At 41.8% G+C, this 22,021-nt stretch overlaps 1 protein-coding gene across 2 annotated transcripts in view; it reads right to left on the bottom strand.

The window, feature by feature from the left end:
• Positions 1 to 22,021, bottom strand: part of atp2c1 (ATPase secretory pathway Ca2+ transporting 1) — a 46,561-nt gene that overhangs the window by 13,424 nt on the left and 11,116 nt on the right. For both annotated transcript variants that reach the window (XM_020617450.1, XM_020617451.1), the window contains exons 2-15: positions 17,790 to 17,894; positions 16,578 to 16,694; positions 12,397 to 12,486; positions 11,329 to 11,364; positions 10,473 to 10,534; positions 7,999 to 8,107; positions 6,340 to 6,495; positions 6,023 to 6,091; positions 5,153 to 5,228; positions 4,979 to 5,045; positions 3,489 to 3,613; positions 2,380 to 2,477; positions 1,337 to 1,432; positions 359 to 448 (exon numbers count right to left, since the gene is read on the bottom strand). In XM_020617450.1, coding sequence (XP_020473106.1) covers positions 359 to 448; positions 1,337 to 1,432; positions 2,380 to 2,477; positions 3,489 to 3,613; positions 4,979 to 5,045; positions 5,153 to 5,228; positions 6,023 to 6,091; positions 6,340 to 6,495; positions 7,999 to 8,107; positions 10,473 to 10,534; positions 11,329 to 11,364; positions 12,397 to 12,486; positions 16,578 to 16,694; positions 17,790 to 17,894 — 1,296 coding nt within the window. The remainder of the gene's footprint in view (positions 1 to 358; positions 449 to 1,336; positions 1,433 to 2,379; positions 2,478 to 3,488; positions 3,614 to 4,978; positions 5,046 to 5,152; positions 5,229 to 6,022; positions 6,092 to 6,339; positions 6,496 to 7,998; positions 8,108 to 10,472; positions 10,535 to 11,328; positions 11,365 to 12,396; positions 12,487 to 16,577; positions 16,695 to 17,789; positions 17,895 to 22,021) is intronic.

The raw sequence follows: 22,021 nt of genomic DNA, 5'->3' as shown, positions 1-22,021 counted from the left end.
TCTTTTGATGCGGTGACAACATTTCACTGTGTCTGCAGTGAAACTGTGGAGCACTAGCTTCACTCTGTCTTATAGTAATCTCCATATGCCTGTTAACATACTGTATGTACAACCATAGATGGAAGCTCAGCAGTCTCAACCTTTCTAATAAACATGTTTCTTAACAAAATCCTGGTTGTTATGAATTTGGAGTTGGGTCTGGTTCAGGATTTGATTTTGTTTTCTTTCCCTCTGCTTCAGATTGGCAGTTTGTTTCCTCTTAATCTGAACGTGTTGAGCGCAGCTGTATCACAGTGTGAGGGAACAAATTTCAGATTTAGTTACATTTACAGTGAAGCTGTCATTTGAGTGCTCTTACCTTCATGGCGAGGGCGATGAGCGCTCCTTCTGTGGGCCGCCCCAGCAGACTGTGATTCCTGATGACTGCATCGTTACACACACAGCCGACCTGCCATCACACACACCTAAGTTAGTACCCCTTCTTCTGCTTTTTCTTTACCAGGAATGTACACACTGTACCAAACACATTTTGTTCCTTTTATTTCACAAAATCTTTTGAATTTGTATAGAAACCAAACTACTCTCATGCTTTCCAGAGCTTGATTGCACTGTTGTGAACTGTAATAATTTGATCTATTTTGTCCAGTTAAACCTTTAGGACAAACACACACCAACAAAATTTTAAGATTTTTTTTACAAGACTTTTATCATAGCTGTTTATCTCAAAAAATGTTCCCCTGCTCAAACCTCTGCTATGAATGCCAAACTGACTGTGGTGGAAATCCGCCAGGTTTGCAGGTGCCAGAGGTACTTTCTGCAACTCTCTATGACTCCAGTGATTTTAGAGGCAGATGTTTGTTTTTGTCTCTGTCTGAGACAAGATTCTGTGGAAGATCCGAGGGCACGTGTGACAGGTATTGTCTGGACCAGCACCATAGTTTTATGTGTGTGCGGTGGAGTGGTTTTAACTGGCTGAGTGTAGAGGCTCTGTTCTGATAACATGGGTTAAGATTCATCAGCTGGGAGCAGTTTCTTTAGAAGGAACTTGACATGAATCTGTGTACATACTGTTCAACCTCAGATCAGAATGAATACAATATATTTAAGAAGACAACTGGGGCTGTTCAGCTTCTCTGTTCTTTATCACTGATAGAGGTACATTCATCCATTTGTTTTAGGTGTGGGGCCATAGGAAAGATAGGAAGCCTTGGAAAGAGGTCCACTCTTTGCTCCAGGACATTACTGATTAACCACTTTGCATTTTATTTGTGTAACCACATCACAGAAAATTCTCTTGATACAGACACCAAATTTGCGTTGCCAGTTCTCTCCTCACCTCCACGAGACTGCTAACTGAAAGGCAGGAGAAGCCATGGATGATCTCGCCGTTCAGCATAACTTCACCCACTCGGCTGTAGCCAACACCCGTCACCTGCAAGGTAGCAACACAGGTAAACAACAAGAACCAACCTTGTGACAATGAGTCAAACAAAAGTACAGAAAAAGACAAGTATTATTAAACAAGATAATGTATCCTAATAAAGAAAGGCACACTCAGATTGGACAATCAGATTGCACAAAGACACAAGCTGCTCTTTATTTTTTACACCTCCTGTAACATCTCACATTACAGATGCCCCTCTCCAAGTGGAACAGACCATTAACAAATAAAGCCCTTCCTAGGTTTCTGTGAAACTGACATCATTTACATCCTCCCACCTAAAGGTTACATGACTCAACTAATTTTAGGGGACACACACGGTGTACAAAGGATACATGCAGAATATAAGAAATATAAATATGAAAGGCCCACGAATATTAGCAAAATCACACAGCAATCAAAAGGAGCCAGCAGGTTTAAACTAGAACGTGTGTGCTGGTCCTCAGTCACCTGACACATTTTCACGGTATGGCAGCTGGGATGTCCAGATGAAGGAAGTGGGTCAGTCTGTTCTCTGTGGGCTGCAGGAAACTGACTGAACCATACTCAGGCACAGACACCACAGCTAAGCACCAATCTCATTTCTCATTCCAGTGTTTCCACAATAAGCAACACATAATGTGGCTTTAATAACCTAACTGGAAGGCTGGAGAGTATGAAAGAATATAAAATCTCTGTACTGGAAACGAGTTCATGTCAGTGAAATGCAGAGCAACAGCTGAGGATGCTAACAGATAGTGTCTAAAAACAGCTGAAAGCAGTCTGATCTGTGCTGGTGTCAGGAACACTATCTGTTCAGTTCACCTATGAAAACCTATTTTCAGCTCATTATAAACTACAAATGTATATTTTTTTTCTATAAAGTATCACGTGTCACATTTTTAGATGCAGGTTGCTCAGGGTTGGTGACAGTGATAGAGGAGGAGGGGGTTTCGCACCTCAGCATGGAGTCCATCTGATGTGAACAGCTGAGTGACGGTCATCTCGTTCTTTGTCAGAGTACCTGTCTTGTCTGAACAGATCACATTACAGCAGCCTGACAGAGAAAACAGGAGAGGTTTTATAGTTAACAGGAAGAACAGCAGCAGACACACAGCATGAAGGAAACGGAGAGCAAAACATCTCAATAGTCAGTGAATTAGAACATCATCAGGCTTGACGGGCTCATTTACTTAAATTCCTGTACATCTCTGTTGTGAAATACATGCGCTTATTCAGAAGATCATCCCAAAAAACAAAACAAAGAAAGGATCTTCTGACCAGTTAAAGAGGACTGCGAACTTTTTGTTTGTGAACCAACTGTAGAACCACAGGAGCATCTTGCACTTCATTTCTGCTATAAACAAACGGCAAAGTTTTAAGATGTCTTCTTGGATCAAAAGCTTATTTATAATGTTGAGTGATTTTCTAACATTGCCTGAGCATTTAACATCGTTTTATATCTTTAATAATCTGCCTGTAACCTACTTTACATTGTGCATGTATTTTCCCCCCACATGCATGTGAGAAAACATCTGGAGTAAAGTTCAGGCTGTAGTAGAGAAAAATGTTTCCACGGGGCCCCTCGTCTCATGGAAATCTACTGGAGGGATGAGCTGTTGTTTGAATAAGGTCTAAGTCAGATGCTAGTTGCCACCTAGATGACGTACAGAATGGCATCATGTTACCAATTTGTTCATGAAGTAAAATGATCTTAAAGAAACTAGAGTACAGATTGTGTAATTTCACTTTGCGGCCCATGAGGCTTAAGGTTAGGTGTAACAAGATGTTACAGAAGTTGGAAAAAGCAAACCAAAGCCTTTGTCTTTGTGCGTTCTGATCCTCCCACTATGCTGAATCTGAGAATGGCATACAAGCAGATCTGTAAACATCTTCTTTCTCCCAACAAAAGTGTTAGGGACAGTGACAACCTCAGGACATGAGGGATAAAAAGCCTGCTCTATGTCAGGGCTCCAGGCTGTAAAACCCTGTGCTGCAATACTCAGTAGCAAAGTTCAGCATTAATTTACAATGGGACAGTAACACAGAGCTGTTACAAGAAACATACTCAGAGTTTCTACGATGGGAAGCTTCTTGACGATGGCTTTTCTCTTCACCATGCGCATCACACCGAGCGCTAGTGTCACCGTCACCACGATGGGTAAACCCTCTGGTATGGCAGCAACAGCCAGACTGAAGAGAAAGAGACGCCAGCAGTGAGCACACTGTACACAAGTTACTAAGATGAGATTTCACCTTGTTTCACTAGAACAAATTACATGAGCAACCTTTTTTCACAACTTGTGGAAAATTACAATTTTACTCGTCACTGAAGACTTTTCCATGACACACTGGGAAACAGTCTTTTTTACTTCTAAGAACAAAATTATTATGCAGGTGTTTTTCACACAAGTATAATCAATAACTATGTACATTTACTGATGTACAGGACTTCAGTACAGTTTTGAGGTATTTACTTGAGTATTTCCTTTTTCTACTACTTCATACTTTGGCTTCACTACTTTTCACAGACAAACACTGTACTTTTTACTGCACTATGTGCATTTGATAACTTTAGTTACTTTGTGCCTCTTTAACTTCATCTCTTATACTCATTCTGACTATCCTGGTTGTAAAACGTAAAGAGTTGCCAGGGCTGAGTGTGCCTGGGGTAACCTCCCCCACCTGCTCTGTGACGCCTTCGATATTAAAAGGTACTAACACTACAAAAATGAAAGTGAAACCACACAGCGGCCCAAGCTGACCAATCATGTGCATTCCCCACCACTCTTAGGAAGTAATCTCCTTACTTAGCAGCCCACTGCAGTAATGTGATGAGCTGTTTCAGTAGTGTAAGGCATTACAATTTGAAATCCAGCTACTTGTGTATTTGTGTTGGCTTATTCCCTGTCTTACCAGAAATTAACACTAGATGGTGAACTGATACCAACACTGTGCTCACTCTGCTCAGCTGACAGTCTGCTATGTGTTAGCTTGCCACAGGAGGCACTTGGGAGGAGGAGGTTAGCCTCTACCAACAGGAGAAATGTGACTCCGGGTAACTCCAAAGTAATTTAATTTAAATGCTCTGACCTGCTTACAGCAGCCACAGGTAGGCATACACTCAGGGGTCACCTTGTTTTGTTTAGAGCTGAGGAAGGGTCTGAACCAGCAGCTGAGAACAGGACGTCTGGAGGGCTGTGTGCAGTCACTGGGCTAACAACTGGATGGTCAATAATTCCCTACAGAGCACAAGTGTGCCTGCTTGTTAAATATATTCCTACAAGAGGATTTGGAGTGGTTTAATGGCTCCTGGTGGAGCTGGGGAGAGTAACGAAAGTAAAGTAACAATATAGCACTACTTTTGCAGCAACTAGTGAAGCAATGTAATTATACTCTTTCGATGAGTCATGTGAAATCAGTCATTCATTTCCGTTTTCACTTATCCAGCACCGTTCTCCACACACACAATGGGACATGAAGTGAAGCTGTTGCACTTCAAATACACCTCAGCTTTCAGAGGAGCAGACATGAGTCTGCTGGTTCATGGCAGACTACCTGACACCAATAGTGAACATGTCCATGATCCTCTTCCCCTGCAGCCAGCCCACCAGCATGATGACCCCTGAAGCACAGCAAAGACGATACAAGTTAGATCAAACACTGGTGCATACTGTGGAGACACTGAGAATGAAGGTTAACAAAGGACTGACTACTGAACTGGGAACCAACCTATAATGCAGAAGGAATAAAGCGAGAGCTGCTTCCCCAGCAGGTCCATGCTCTTCTGTAGCGGGGTTTTGGGAGCCTAAACAAAAACAGGAAACGGAGGCAAGTTTAGTTACAGTATATAGTACACTTTCATACACAAAGGCCATTCAAAGTGCTTAACACAATGCACACATACAGATGAAACATTAAAATGCAAACTGGATTAAATCATTAAATGCAAATTAAAAGCAACAGTGACAAGATGGCACAAAGTAGCAACATGCATGAGTAGATACTTTCTCACTGTTCTCATTATGCTGTGTACCCCTGTCTTCTCAAGACTAACCTCTGAGTAACTCTAGAGGCAGGTGTACTTTTTCTGGAAATCTGAAACACCAGTGTCTATACAGTCAGCTAAACAGCACAATGAAGTCTGTTGGTCACTGAGTAACGAGGCAGGTAAAATGCAAAACTGAGTGGAATCAAGAAACATTAATTAAAAGGGGGGGGGGGTTCTTCAGCACTTTGACCTCACTCTGAACTCTGGGCACCACCAGTTGACCAGTCCCTGCTGATCTGAGACCCCTACCAGGTTCCAGCAAACATGTCTCTGATGTATTTTGGGTCCAGACCACTGAGAGACTTGAAGACTTTCCTGCACATGCATACCCAAGTTTGTGTTTTCATGGCCAACACATCTGTTTTCTCCAGGAGAAGTCTACTTGGGAAATCAGGCATCAAATGTTTCGATGCATGCAGTAAAGAAATTGTTTGCAAATTAACTGTAAAGTGGCAGATATCACACATCCTGACAACAACAACAACAGCTACAGATTTAGGTGGACGATGACAATTTTAAAAATCTGCATTTAGATAATGTGGACAATGTACCTCTTCCACTTGCATCATCTTGAATACCTCCCCAAACTCTGAGTTCTCACCAGTCCCTATGACAATACCCTGAGGAACACCACAGAAACAAGGTTACAGATGTACATTGATAACATGTTTTTTGCTCCCCAGCTTGGTTTCTGCATGATCAACAATTTTAATTCCTTTCAGTCCAAAGAGACAGAAAGCTGAAGAAAACTGTCATCTTTCAGAAAGTCAGATTTCAGATTTTTAGAAACAATAAAACTGAATAAACAAAGAATCCGGTTTGAGTACACAGACTCGTTAAAGAGGAGACTGAATTATCCTGCTGGTACCTTGCCTTTGCCGCAGCGCACCAGTGTCCCCATGAAGGCGATGTTGCTGCGGGAGGTGATGTCTCCGTTGTTGGCCACCAGTTGGTGGGAGGTGGACTTGGCGCAAGGGGTGGTCTCCCCCGTCAGACTTGACTCGTCCACAGACAGATCGGTTGCCTATTAAGGTGGAGGACAAACACAGCAGGGTCATGATGTACTGACAAATGGATATTGCTGACCTATGCCATAAAGATGCGTCTTTTTGCTGTCTCCACAGGTAGACAGGGTAGTAAAGGGCCTCACACTGTATCCAAGACATTGGTTTTAGGCACTTGGCTTCACTTAGACATTTTACCCAGCTAAATCCTATCTGGTTTCTACAAACACATTTATGCCAATCATATATTTTTTCTGACTCCTTACCGAGACTTGCCTGCCTGGATGATGAACCAATGATCTGGCTCACATAAGAGACGTTTTTAGTACAATCAGGCTAACACACATAAACATGTTCAACAAACACAGTAAATGTTCCAAAAACTCCTTTAATCCTTGTTCAATTACTCATTATGTACCTGCATTTATTTCAGTAAAAATAAAATGTAAAAAAGATACTCAACAAACACAATAAGGATACCAAGGTGAATTTAAGCATAACTGTGCAAAGGGTGTAAGTTTTATATCCTGATGTCACCGTTTTGGTTGTAGCTTCTCTCATGCCAGTGGATTATGGACTAATTAGAAGTCTAGCTGCTCCAGTTTGGAGATAATTAATCTCTGAGCTGGATACACTACGTGAACTGGTTTAAAATACACAATCTAGGAGAAAAATAAACATGGAACTACTGCTTAGGCAGACCTGTACGTTAGGCAGTTACAGATATACCTTTACAATGTTTTAAAACAGAAGGGCAGAAAATCTTCACATCTAAGAAGTAGGAAATAATTACAGATTAATCTTCTGATGATAATTGCAATGCAGCTGTGACCGAGATAAATCCATTCAAAAATGAAGTTAGAAGGAACTTTTGTTTCAGTGGATTCAGAAAGTTTTTAAAATTTTGTAAGAAATTCAGTACATTGTTCATTATTCATCTCAAGTAAACTGAACTAATCAACTCAATTCACACAACAGGTGTGACTTGTTTTCAATGCCAAAGCAAAATGATCACAACAGAGAGAAAGATGACATTACTGAATGGAGCAAAACGTGTGCTACACGTTTGTGACTGTGGTTTTTTGTACGTTAATTATATTTACCTTCATTTACACCCACATAAACTTTATTGTCCATATATGCTGTTTGTTTGCCTGTGACACATTTTACCTTTGTGCACATTAAGGTGACCTGTCATGCACTGGCTTGAGGATACACTTCCATTCCTTGGGATTAACCTGGTAGAGCCTGTACAATTCCTAAATTACACAGTCCTTTCCAAGAGCCTGCCAAAAGATTTCAACTCTCTCATAAGTTTCTGTCTATGAACTCAGGAGATCTGATGTATCTGTACATACTGTACTGGTGAGTGTCCAGGTACAGCAAGTACGAAATGAACATCCCTTGGAAAAATACACATTAATCTTAAGTAAACGTACATGTGCCACATAAACAAGTCCAAAAGAAACCACAGGCATTTGTACTGATGTTAATATTGATATGTTTGCATAGTGCGTGTGTACCTCAAAGAGGCGGACGTCTGCTGGGACTCTCTCTCCTACTGACAAACAGACAGTGTCTCCAGGAACCAGGTCTCTGGCCAGCAGGTTCTCTAGGTTCCCCTCCCTGATACTGAGAAGGGGAGTGGGAAGCAGAGAGCAAGGCTGGATCACCAACTGGGCAAAGTGGGCGATGGCCCAGACATCCCCCCACCCAGCCCAGATTTACTGCACATCATCATGAATTTTCCAGCTTGCAGCAATGTGTAGTACCAACTATGACACCCTCCATCTTGTAACTTTGTCTTATAAAAGCCCTGTGTCAAACCCTTGTTTTGTTTCCTTCATGGTCCATCTGAGCTTTCTAACCTAATTTTGATATTATCATTAGCTTTCAAACCTAATTTTCAAATGAAACCAGGTCTAGACAACACCCATTCACATCAACTTGACTCAGGGTTACTAAGATGTTTCTTTAAGTTTATATTGTGATTGTCTCCTGTAAAACTGTGTCAAAACTTAATTTCTGAATTACAGTAAAACCTTGGATTACCAGTATAATTCGTTCTGGCAACGTGCTCGTAATCCAAAGCACTCGTATATCAAAGCGACTTTCCCCATAAGAAATAATGGAAACTCAGCTGATTCGTTCCACAACCATTTATCCATGTAAAAATGATTACAGTAATACAAAATATAGTATAAAGTAAAAATAAAACAAATTAACCTGCACTTTACCTTTGAAAAGAATTGTGGCTTGCATGAGGGGCCATTGTTGCAGTACAGATATTGACTATATGAGTGAGGCTTGAGAACCATCAGCTCAGTTGTGACGTGACGCTCAGCAGACAAAGCGTACAAACTACTTGTATTGCAAGACATCACTCGTTTATCAAATCAAAATTTTTGCTCATGTTGCAAAACACTCAGACCGGGTTACTTGCAATCCAAGGTTTTACTGTAATTATGACCTCGGCTGCTCCAGACAAAGAGTTCTTTATCTACTAGTATATTAACAGGAAGGTCACGAAGATACCTTCAAAACCTGGTAGAGAGAAAGATGGGGGATGAAGTGGAGAAAAACAACCCACAACATGAGACGTTCTTCATTTACAGGCCCAGCACAGTTGTGGTGTGTCTGATAGTGTGTGGTACTGTGTTAGCTCTCTGCCAGACGAGGGGGCAGCTGTTCTTTCTGTTTGAAGTGCAAATCGAGGCCTGACGAGCTTGTTTGAAGAAATATTTTGTGTTTCTGCCCCTGAACTCGATGTATCGGAGAAAATGTGCCTCCAATTCAGTGATTTCATGCTAAAGTTTGACGCTTGTTTTGTGCTGAAGTCAGGGAGCAAGAGACAGAAGATGAAAGGAAATAAAGAATTTAAAAATATATAATATTTCTTTCATAAAAGAAGTTCCTCATTTCTTTCTGAAGTTTTGTGGTTTATGAAAATTTCTTCAAAAACTGAGCTGTCAGGTAGATTTAATTCCTTGGCATGAGTTGGCGTGTGTTATTTGGTTCAAGCATTTTTATCTGTGTCTGACAATCTTAACATTTCAAACTGTTTCTGCCCCTAATTGTCACTACTACTTGAGACTGAGCTGCCATACTCTACAGATCCACTTGTTAAATCAGTAAATATTCATTTAAATGACTTTTATGCTGCATTTTGGTTGAATTGCATGCTTAACCACAGTTTTTAGCTGCATTGGTTAGTTTTCTGTTTCAAACTGGTGAGGAGCAACAACTAAAACACACTCCATGCTATAAAACACTGCTACTTAATTTCCATATATAAATTTACTCATTGTGACAAGAATAAAAAGAATTCATTGCAAGTCTTTCAAGGAAAGGAAGGTGGATGTTGATGTCACTACGTAGTTTACAAGTTTTCTCATAAAAACCTGAATGTCATGAGCAGGTATTTAATAACTGCAGCAACCGACACTCTCATTTCCTTTATAAACAGTACCAAACTGCATAGACCTGCCTTGGAAAGTTCCTGTTAATCAACAGATAATTGACAGGTAATTTATAAGGAAATTAGCAGGATAATACAGAGCCAAGAAATAAAGCTTCACTGCCTCCTATTGTTGCTTGTGGTGCTTTTCGGTGTATTCCCACACGAGAGGATGGCTGCTTTCTGTGCTTGTACATTTCTTATTGTTTATTTGTGGTGAAAAAGTAATAAAGCCGTTTGGCCATTTTCTTCTGTGTTGAAAAATAGTAAATAGTCAATTCAATGGCATTAGTTGTGGTTGTATGAAACTATTCTCCATCAACTTTTCAATGGTTAGCTGCAACCACACCTTCAATTGCAAAAAACATATTTAAAGAGGTCATTTTCAAGGTGGTAGTTTGTGCAACTGCATACAGAAATCTGAAAAACTGTGCTGGTGAACTCTTCACTGTGGCAGTGTTACTGCCAGCTGACCTGGACAGAATTACATTAACAGAGCAGCAATCACAGACAATGAGGACTGATGGGTTAAGCTCTCACCAGTGACATCCTGGAGGCACCAGCTTCCCGAGCTCTTCTAGAGACTTCTCTGAGCGATACTCCTACACACAGAAGACAACGACACTGCACTGAGCTATAAAAACAAAGACCAGCTGGAACTGTGCAAAAACCATGAATGCACATAGATAAGTATATTCAACTGACTCACACATACAAACACAACACATGCACTCTCCAGTGTTCAGCAGACTGACAACGTCAATGCTACTGTATTTTTAAAGTTGCATTTAAAAACATGACGAACAAAATGCTGAACAAAAATCACACTTAATAAAAACAAGAATTAACTAAGGCGCTGTCCAAAAATATCACATAAAAACTCAAGGACTAAAAAGTTAGGAAAAGTATTTATCAATCTCAACACAGTGAACACCACAGAATGCTGAAGGATTCACACTATAAAAGGCATGGCACAAAGGCGGTGTTGCATTACGACTCATCATGTGACACATGTGGATGCACACAATTCCCAGTTGCATTACGACTCATCATGTGACACACATCACACAATTCCCATAACACACACCAGGAGTGGCACAAATTCAGTGCAGGACTACTGAAATGGATGGGTACTTCAGTATTTTATGCTTTTGATGCACGTTGACTCGGGGAAAACAGGACAATAGTGTGTCCTGAAGTGTTGATGCACATCAACCTGCAACGATACCCATCAGCTCGCTGCCGGTGTGTGGCCCTTCACTGAAAATAATGGGTGTGGGTGTTTTATCCCACTCCACCTATGTGAGGTGCCCTTAAGGGTCTGTTGCTGCATTAACCGACCAAAGATACTTGTTAACAGGTACTAAAAGCACTAACACACCCAAACCTGACTTACCTGGACAAAGGCGACTGTCACCACAATGATGATGGCCTGTAAGGGGAAAAATGAGACAGGGAGAAGCAGATGGTTAAGATTCTACATCAGACATTTTTTAAATGTAACTCTCACTCTGTCATATGGAAACTGCGTTACACCTGCAGTTCCCAGAAACAGTATCTATCCCACCTTAAAAGTCATTATGTATGAATGTCATTCGGCGCCGAATGCAAACTCTGTGCACGCTTCACAAACCAACTGACACACAACACCTTGTGCCTGAGGGTTGTGGTCTCCATTTATCCAGTCAGAGAATGACCTTCAGCTTGAGAACATAGTGCTATCGGGTCCTCGCACTCAAATGTACCTGCTCAAGCTCAAAGCTCTGTCCTCGCGCTCAACTATAATGTTGCTTGCATAACTTTCCTGCACTTGCACTCAAACCCTCCTCCTTGTACACAGGCTGATGCTGCACGTTTGTGACACGTCTGTTCTCGGATTTTTGTGAAGCAACCCTGTCAAAATCCCCCAGCCAGCAGAATGCCAGTTATGGCGTTGATCTAAAAATGTGTATCGTGCCTGTGTTCAGATTACACTTGAGTTTTGACTGAGAAGTATGCATTCAGGTGCAAATGAATATTAATGTATTTTAATCTCCTCCATGAGCTGTGTGTGTGTGTGTTGAACTAAGTCATCAGGAGTAGCTCAATCATCAGTTTGTTGTTCATTCTCATGTTTCTGCTGTAATGAACACCACAGGACTTTACTCTTGACTTGTATATTTTCATATTAGACATTTTCTTTACCGTTTTCATTTTTCTATGTTGGTTTATGCACATTATCAGTTCAATTAGTCACTACTACAACAACCTTTCCCACAGGAGCCTAAAAATTGAAGCTTTCTAATATAATTTGAGGCAAATATTCCTGCATGCACCCACTGCTGACACAGCCATAAAGTGTAACTTCTGTTAATAACTTTCCAAGAACTGGAGCTCTCTGGAGTGTTTTCACAGGGAAACAGCATTAGAAAAACACAAGAGAAATGAGTGAAGTTTGCAGTTAACAGTGTGAGGTGTAACGCACCACTGTGATGCTGAAGGCATCATCATACTGGCGCATGGCAACGCTGATGACAGCCGACACCAGCAGCAGCAGGATGAGAGGATCTTTGAACTGGGGAGAAATGGAGAAACAGATTAGCATCAACACAATGCTGAATCAGTGACAATGGCCTATATTCAGACAGATGTGTGCTCTGATAGTTCTGTTTGTAAGGACTGAGGACTAAAAGTCACACAGAGGTCAGTTTGGGATTTTTGGGAAATTGGGGTCTTCAGAAAAGTAAGAACATTTTATTAGTAGTGTTCTATTTTATTGCATTATCTGTCAAATCCAGTCATTGCTGGATGATGCAGACTAAGTTTCTAAAACTACACTCACATTCCAGCTGATCCCAAAATCTGTCCCTCCCTCCCAGTGACTCCAATCTAGTGTTTCCACAGAGGAGTGAACAAACCAAACCAGGTGTTCTCAGATCAGATCTGGACCACTTGCACATGTTCCTAGATCCCATTCAAAAATAATCATTGAACAACGACAGGAAACAGAATAGGAAATCCATATTTAAGGCTGCAAGCATCGATAGTTTCATTGTAAAAGGACTTAAAAAAACTTTATCCACTAACAGTTTTTCTATTGACTCAGCTATTTGTTGCAGACATCACATTCACTCCCTGGATCAACGCATCCTGGCCAATGTACCGTGACTGTACGGTGTTTACTGCCAGCTTCAGCTCACGAATGATGTGTTTCTACATAGCCAGTACACGCTGCCTATTTACAGGTACAGGGGGTTTTGTTTTAGAGTGTAGGTTAGACATGAATATCAGCAGCACAAACACAGCGCCTTCTCTTTTTTTACACAGTGAGAAGTGACAGCACTGTACCTGTCAGGTCAAGTGTGCACAGTTTCTACAGGGAAACCTGTAGAAACCTCACAGAAATGACCTTTTGTTTGGCAAACAAACCAAAGATCCAACACCTTCTTCTGTCTTCTCGTCTCACCCTCCACACTCTGCATCCTTCCCTCTCCTGCTGTTTCTACATTTAACCTCTGCTTGCTGCTGCTCACACAGACCCCTCATCCACTGTCCCTCCAGCTGCTCGGCTCCACAGCAGCAGCAGTTTCTGGGTTCGTCTGAGTTCATGTGGACAGAACAGACCAGAGACAAAGCTCCTTCAGGCTGCTTCTATTGTTTAACTGCTCAAATCTGACAGAGCCAGAGGCAGGTGTTCAGTCTCCCTGCTAAAGCCATCCCATTCCTACTACATGAGGAGACAATGTGAAGAAATCATCTATGCATATCAGGGCTGCAACTAATTATTTATTGATCATTCTTCTAATAAGCAGCAAACCCTCTCTTTTTAGAGGACTAAACGTCTTCAGAAAAACAGCATATTTGCCTTTTTTAAAATGTGTTTTCTGAGGATTGATTGTTTCGGGTCTATTGTGTTTAGTGTATTTGACATTTTAATTTTTAAATGTCAGAGATGTGAACAAGGTGGAACAGCACTACACCCCATATTATCATCTTCTTCTGGTTTGTCCAGTTCTCTTGCGCCATGGCCTGCTTGTAAACAAAACTGAATGTCTATGCAACATCTACTTGCAACAGATGTTGATTTTGTCATGATCAGACGACATTATGGTGGTACTGAAGATAAGATAAACTTTGGAAACCTATAATGCATTATGTACTACAGTGCCCTTCATATGCCTGTACAAAGGGTTTAGTGGACTGAATAGATTGTTACAAGACTGAAATAATAAAAAGACCCAGTTATACTCTAATCACTTTTTTCATGAGACATTCCTCATGTTCACTTAAAACCTTTTTAAATAAATAAATACTTGTCATATAAGTAAATTATTAAAAGTAGACTAAGTCTCTCATCCAAGCACTAACCAGCTTTCGAGTTCAGACGAGATTGGGCGTTTTGAGGGTGGTATAGCCGTAAGCTAAAAGTAGACTAAGTAACTTGTGAAAAAATTGTATTTACACTTCCCAAAGATAAGAAGCCAGGTTTATAGAACCCTTTGTGGAATTCTTAAAGCATGATAAATTTCAAGATAACACACCTGGCAAACAAAGGCGTGAAAGCTCCGGCCCTTTGCAAAGTGAAAATGACTGTATGAAGAAAAGGACTCAACGTTTGTTTGCGTTCATTTTAACTTGGTGTAATGCTTTTGTCTATTTGTGTTTAATCAGAAGACTCTTTAGGCAGTTTAATGTTGCAGGCCTGCTCTATGTCCTCTTTTGCTCCCGAACACGCACAGTATGTTGCAACCATTTGAACATGAACATCAGCTGATGCAGGTCTACATTCTTATGAGCTATTACCATGTTATGTAATGGAATGCGGGTCGGGCTGTTTGAGCAGCATGACAAAATTTAAAAGCACTAATACATATGGTACTCGGCAGCATGGTGGCACAGTGGTTAGCGCCGTTGCCTCACAGCGCGAAGGTTTCAGGTTCGGGCCCCACCTGGGACCTTTCTGTGTGGAGTTTGCATGTTCTCCCCGTGCTTGCGTGGGTTCTCTCTGGGTACTCCAGCTTCCTCCCACAGTCCAAAGACATGCAGCTTAGGTTGATTGGTGTCTCCATATTGCCCATAGGAGTGCGTGTGTGTGGTTGTTTGTCTATGTGTTAGCCCTGCGATGGATTGGCGACCTGTCCAGGGTATACCCCGCCTTCGCCCGATTACCGGCCGGGATTGGCTCCGGCACCCCCCCATGACCCCGCTCAGGGATTAAGCGGTAAAAAATGAATGAATAATACATATAAAAATGGTATGAAATAAGAACACTATAGAAAAGGAAACGAATAGATTGACTAACATTGCAACACAGATGATGAGTGTTGAGACTGTTTCTCACGTTCACAACATGGAACAAAAGTGTCACAAAGTTTTTACATTCTTTACGCTGTTTGAGGTTTGACTGGTGCTCTCTTCACAAAACCATCTTGTTGCACCATCTTCTCTTGCAACAGTTTAATGGCACAGACAAATAAATAAGTACCTCCAGCTGTTTATGTTGACAAACCTTCTACAAACTCCTACAGTGTACGGAACAGCCATGGACAGAAACATACATTCAGTTGCATTTTCTTTGGCAGATTTTCTCCATAGTTGGATGGAAACATACTGAACACGCACTTACTGCAGTGACACCAAGGTGACTTTAAATGGAAATATGAAAGGACTGTGGCATACAGATGGTGACAAATAACTGTGCAGAAACTCAACCAGCAGGGTCTCTGATCAATCAGCTGATCATTGTCCTGATGATCTGATTGATCTGTTTATTCCCAGAATGTCAGACACTGGGAAAAAGTCCCACTGTGACTCTCCAGAGCCAAAGGTAGTGTCTTCACATGTCTTGTTGTGTCCAACCAGCAGATCCACAGAGACTCAGCTGATTCTCATGTCTGACAAAGAAAAGCATCAGCTCCTCACATTAAAGGAAGTAGAACCAGAACATGTTGGTGACTGTTGCTTCTAAATAGTTGCCGGTTAATTTTCTATCAGTGAACTGACTCATGGCTGCAGCTCTAGGTCCCTGAATGGCTTCATGAGGACGACACAGTGGGTTGGACACAGTGAGGAGATCTGGTTTGGAAGGAGGATGTTTCCTCTCTCCGACAGAGGAGACCTGACCCTGCTCTGGAGACACAGCCCTGACAGGGCCCTGATGGGCTCTGGGTGATAGTCTGTTCTCTCAGCTGCCTGTGATACATAGAATACTATAGGACTGCCTTATGTCCCACCATGATCTCCATGACAAAAGAACATGCATGCTCACAGTACAAGTAGTTTGTCATAAGGAAGCTAAGAGGACTTTAGAAATAAAAAGATTTTACTTCACTGATCTGCTAATTCATGCAGCAAAGCACCGCCAGATCTAATCAGAGCACCTACTGTGTATGAAGCACCTGTGGTGAAAGTCATCAAGTTTCTCTCTTCAGCTCATTTTGTATGAAGCACCTGTGGTGAAAGTCATCAAGTTTCTCTCTTCAGCTCTTTTTTGTTTTTGTTTTTTTCCAAAAAATGTGTCTACAGAGTCACAGACGCCTGCATGACACACACTGTGTGAACCATGGTGGTGTGACATAAAGTCCTGCAAACTGCTAGTTGTTGTTCAGCCAAGTTTCCCCTTTGTTATAAATAGACATCCACCTTAAAGAGAGAGAAATGTGTTACCTGTGACAGGTATTTCCTCCAAAGTGGCTCGTCCTCACTGATGTCAAACTCGTTCCAGCCATGGTAGGCCCTCCTCCGGCTCACCTCGCCCTGGGTCAAACCCAACTGCAGGTCGGCCTGTCAGCAACAACACAACGATCACCGCTTTAAGATTTCATTGCTAAATCTAAGACGCCATAATTCTAGATGAACTTTAATTATAATGAACTTAGCCTAACCATCATCTTTGTCCTAACCATTGGTACATTTAGTGCTGCAGAATTCAGTGACCTAAGGTAGCAGCGGCGGCGGGGGGGCACTGACAGCAAGCATCTGGTGCTGTTTTGGAGTGAGAACAGCAGCCAAATAGTCCTGTCCCATTTCAAGTTTGTATGATCAATATTGTTCCACTAACAGTGAATCGAATGACAATGCAAAATGGAAAAGTGGTCTCATCAGACAAAACCACAGAGAACTATCACCTGACTCTAAAGTTCAACTCAGTTCTTCTCTTTTTAGCCTCTTTCAAACACTAGATTTGTGTCACATTTCCTCTCTGTCCCCTGCAGCAGCAGCCATTTCAGCCAAGCTCTGATAAACCATTGTCCACGGCCTACTGAGCAGCAAACAGCAGACAAGCCCAGTCAGAGACCAGCTGGTGAATACAGTGGAGCATTTAGCAGCTCCAGAGCCAGAGGTGGTGGAGACCAAACATAGAGCTAACAGAGAGGGAGCACTGCACTGAGGTTCATCCAGGGGACATATAACCCTACACACTGCTTTTTCAAGGCGGGATTGGTGTGCCTTTATTCTGTTTCATTTTCTGTGTTTAAGCACAAAGCCAGAATGGCGGGCCAATTTCTTTGCACCTATGGTTCACCTTGCGAGGTAGTACCACGGGTGAACAAAAGGGGAGATGAGGAACCAAGTGCTATGTTTTGATGGCGTTATATGTGCGTGACACTATCACTGGTGTCTCAAGTCCGCATGCCTTTCTGCCTTGAACTGTTTTCAGCTTCTCTCTAACTTACAGGTCAAAGCATTCCTGATGTCATGAACGCATTGACTACAGTCATTACTCATGGCATTTGCACACATAGCAAGAAACACGCTAACCAATTTTGCTTGAAGTGAAATAAATGCTTGAAAAGCCCAGTGGAGGAATATACAGCAAGGCGCCATGCTGTCCTGGCCTGAGGACAGCAGGCCAATAGCCTCTCACTTGCTTTGTACCTGCAGGATAGAAGCTACTTCGTCCACAGGGAGTTCGCTGGCTTTTCTGGAGGTTAACACCGGCACCATGGTCTCATCCTCACTGGAGGGTTCTCTCTCGGAAAGCTGCAACACAAACACACAGGGGAAAAAAAAAGCATTACTGAAGCAGACAGGACATGGAGAAACAAAAAATTCTTTACTGAGGTCAAGGACATCTTTATGTGGAGTTCAGAGTAGCAGACTCCCCACTAACATCATATCAGCAACTTGCTTTTATTCTGTCTACAATTTCACACTCCAAGGATTTCACACTGTCAGCTTTACACCTTCATGAGCTGAGAAAAAAAGTCAACACAAGGTCTTCTGTTGCAACAGAAACTCACACACAGCAACCTGAGTAATATGTAAAAAAGGACATGATGGTCTGTATTCCTAATGCATCAGAGCCAAAATCTGTTTATGTAATATTTCACTGGCAGAAGTGTTTTGTGTAGCAGAGGATGTGGAGTGTCTTGTGTCTTCTCACACAAACATCAACAAGCTAATTACAGGTACACGCCAAAACCTATAGAATGGACAACACTACACAGGTTACCATATAGCTATTAGATTTACAGGAGTGGGCAATATGGATAAAAATCTAAACTACAAAACACAAATTAATCACAACTGGCACAGTATAACCTGAAGATCTAAATCAGCTCATTTTGTTCACCTGTAGTTTCTGAGATGATTTCTGACAAACCAAGTGACACTTCACATCAATATGCCACAACCGTGTCTCAGAGTTAAATACTGTTTATAGCACAAGTCAACATCAAACAATAAGATCATCTCTGCCTGCAGGAAAATAACCTGTTATGTCCACAAACAAGGGCTGTGCCAAAGCCTCCCGGAAGATCACGGGAACCTGATACTTTAGTCAGGAAAGAACAGAAACCAAGTATTGTAGGCCATGTGTTGGGTTAGTGCTGCTGAATATCAAGAGTTTGCTTGGAACACTACCACTTTAATCCTGAACCAGGAAGGAGAATCTGAGAATGGAAGGTTAATGAGACTGGCAAACATGGTCATATATTCAAAAGGATTAGATGTGGGTGAACCCAGAGTTGAGAGACTCTATGCACAGAGCCAGCAGCACCACACCAGCACTCTTCCTCAAACTGGACAGGTTTAGAGAGCGGGGCCTGATTCAACACTAATGCCAGTGACAGCGTTTTTCAGCAAGTTAAAACTCTGCTGTGCACAGTGTTTATCGGTTGAAAGGTGCGTGCTCCTTCCAGACTCCGGACTGTCAAGGACAAAAAATCTGCTCAAGTTGGTGGGAAGTAGAGACGCACCGACTGATCAACAGAGATTGGAAATGCCTGGTTTTCAGAGTGACTGGCCTTGACCAGTGACCAGCCGATCTTGCTGAGATCTCTGATTCTGTGCCGATCAGATTTAGAGTCATTCATGGCGCATACCAAAAGCCCAGCATTTCATGTGCACCTCACACTCCAGTCTGTTCCAGTCACATGTTCACTCACACAATGGAAGCCCCTGGTGTCCAAACAGTGCACAGAGGAGCTCCAGAAACACCTTGGAGAAGGGGAAACTATCCAAACCTCCAACAGACAGTACACAGTGAGGGAAATACTGGCTACACGTGAAATGCATGTATTTGTACAATGTACCCAACCCATGGTAAAACACACCAAACACAAACAACACACACCGTAGTTCTGGCTGCTGATCCCAGAGGCTTCAGGTTTCCCCTGAACTCCAGAAAACACATGAACCGAATTTGGCTGTCTGAATCTGTGGCATCAAAAATCCAATCTGCCCTGAATGTTATTGGGAAGGAACAGATATCTGCCCCTTTCAGCAGAGGAAAGCACAAACGGCTTGTTAATAACATACATTAGTTAACATAGTGGAGGGCTGTAATTTATGGGGTATAAAAACAAGGGTAAAAATATTTTTGAGTGGAGTGGGTCTTTAAAAAAAAAAAGAGGGGGCTCACAGACATTCACCACGTTAACATGTTCCAGCCTTAAAGCTTAATGTGGAGAGGAGTGACTGTAGGGACAAACAACTCTTTACAAATCAGAGCACTGTATTAGGACAGTCTGTCAGGTTCTGTGTAGAGGTAACATCTCACCCAAACTGACTGCTGAGCAGCAAGGGGAAAAGAACAACCTGTGTTCATGTCCTGTGGCTACAGTGGAGGGTGAATCTGTGGTATTTCTCATCCACTTCCAATATTTTCACAGCCTGAATCTGGAGAGAACGCTGGGCAGTTTACTTGCCAGTCGGACCTGCTGCAGCCAAACTGACACGCCTTCAGCTGCGACATCGTGGGTTATGGTAATGTACCTCCCAGCATTCGAATGCCATGAACACAGTGAAGGGAGCATTTTCAGCAGTGACTGTTAATGATAAATGAGAACCAGCTTAATGTAATAACCTGATCCGCTCCAGGCGGCAGGATTACTGTAAGTTCCTGCTGCTGCAGAGATTCAGAGAGAACAGGTGCAGGAGACATGCGATACCTGCAAGCAGGTTTGTCACTACACAGGAGCCCTGACATTTTCTACGCCCCACCTTTCACAGAAACACAACCTGCCTGCAGGTGTAAGTTTAACACTTGTTAAGGCCTTAAAATGTCAACTACAACCTGACTGTTAAAAACAGTTTCTACACATAAATAAAACCAGCAAAGTGCAGCAGAATTAGTGTTTGCACACACACGTTTCTTTATAGGAACCTAGCACAGGAGAAGAGTCACTGCAGAGCGGATGAAACCCTGAGACCTGATTAGGAAGCTTCAGTTGGACAAAACTGTTCAATGTTCCAATTTAGTGTATTGTTCATACTGTCAGAAAGCAATTAGGTTCAAGAAGAAGGTTCTTACTAACGTCAAAGATCCAAAGGCACAGGTCCTCAAATTTGACACTTTACATCACGGTAAATGTTTTGAACTATTGCTTATACCTTCACCAAATGTTGTCTAATGTTTACAGACCAAACAATCACAGTCATTTGCAGATGAATGAGTAAACAGAATAATCAGTTCAGTCCTAGTCTAAGTGTTTTCAGTTATTTTCAAGTGTTTTTTTAGAAAAACAGCTTAGTGATCACAATAAGCCTAACTACTCAGTATAAATAAATAAACAACACAGTCTGAAGTCAGACAGTTTCCTGATTTTGTTAAATTTGTAATCAGGCCAGCTCTGTAATACTTTCTAAATATATTATGTTTAGGTTAAGGTGTCCACATCTACCCAGACTCCCCCAGTTTCTGATTGTCCACTTTAAGAAAACAAACAGCTTCCCTTTAAAGTCCTTGTCTTGTTTTTGCAGTGTGGCCCGTATCACTTATTAGTTATAAGAACATTTTAGAGATAGAATCAATTAATTTAAATAAATTATCTAAAATACTGGTTTGAGGGTGATAAGGACAGCGAACACACAAACTACATGTTGCAAACACGGCACTGTAAACTGTGCACAGCGAGTACAGCAGGTTAAAGCAGAACCAGGAAGTAACTCTGCAAGATCTGGCTGATATTTACAGTAAATAAATCAGTGTTCACACAAGCAGAACAAAGTTCAAATGAGGCTCGGTGTTTTTACTTTAAATAAATGGTGACTACTTTTGTTAAACTGTCTGTATCATCAAGGTCAAAAAAAAAAAAAAACAGATTTTATTTTCCCCAGTGTCCTGTAATAAGTTCTACTCCTCCTGCCTCCACTTGATGGAGGCCTTTAGGATGAAAGGACAGGCTGAGTTTAAGGCTGTGAATACAAGCTGGTACGAGACATTCCAACAGTTGCAAATTGGTACAAAAGATGATCACAGAGTCAAGGGGGAAAAGAGGTCTGCAGGCAACGCAAAGGCAAACAGTTCAATCACAGAACCTACCACCTCTGTTATCCAGTGTCCTGTTGGGAAACCCTGCATGTGATTTGCATTTGCACCGATTAGTGTATATCTTTCTTGACAATAATCCTTTGTGCTGAAGATAGGCAACTAGAGTAGAAAAGCACGACAAACCAAACAACAGTGCAGACTGGGAGAAAGCATAGGGGGAAACACCCCTGTGAGGTTCAGACCAGAGGACGCAGATCTCACCTGGAGGATAAAAAGCTCCTTCTGAAGTAAAGACTCAAGAAACCAACATAATCCCCCCTATGAAGTAAGTTTACTAAAGTACAAATCTGAGGTACTATATGCTACTTTTACTTTTACTCCACTGCCAAGTCAG

This window comes from Monopterus albus, unplaced genomic scaffold, assembly GCF_001952655.1.
Source record: "Monopterus albus unplaced genomic scaffold, M_albus_1.0 scaffold189.1, whole genome shotgun sequence".
In the NCBI taxonomy this organism is placed as follows: Eukaryota; Metazoa; Chordata; class Actinopteri; order Synbranchiformes; family Synbranchidae; genus Monopterus; species Monopterus albus.
Note: the sequence above shows the minus strand (reverse complement) of the source record. Positions and strands in the feature narration are given on the sequence as shown.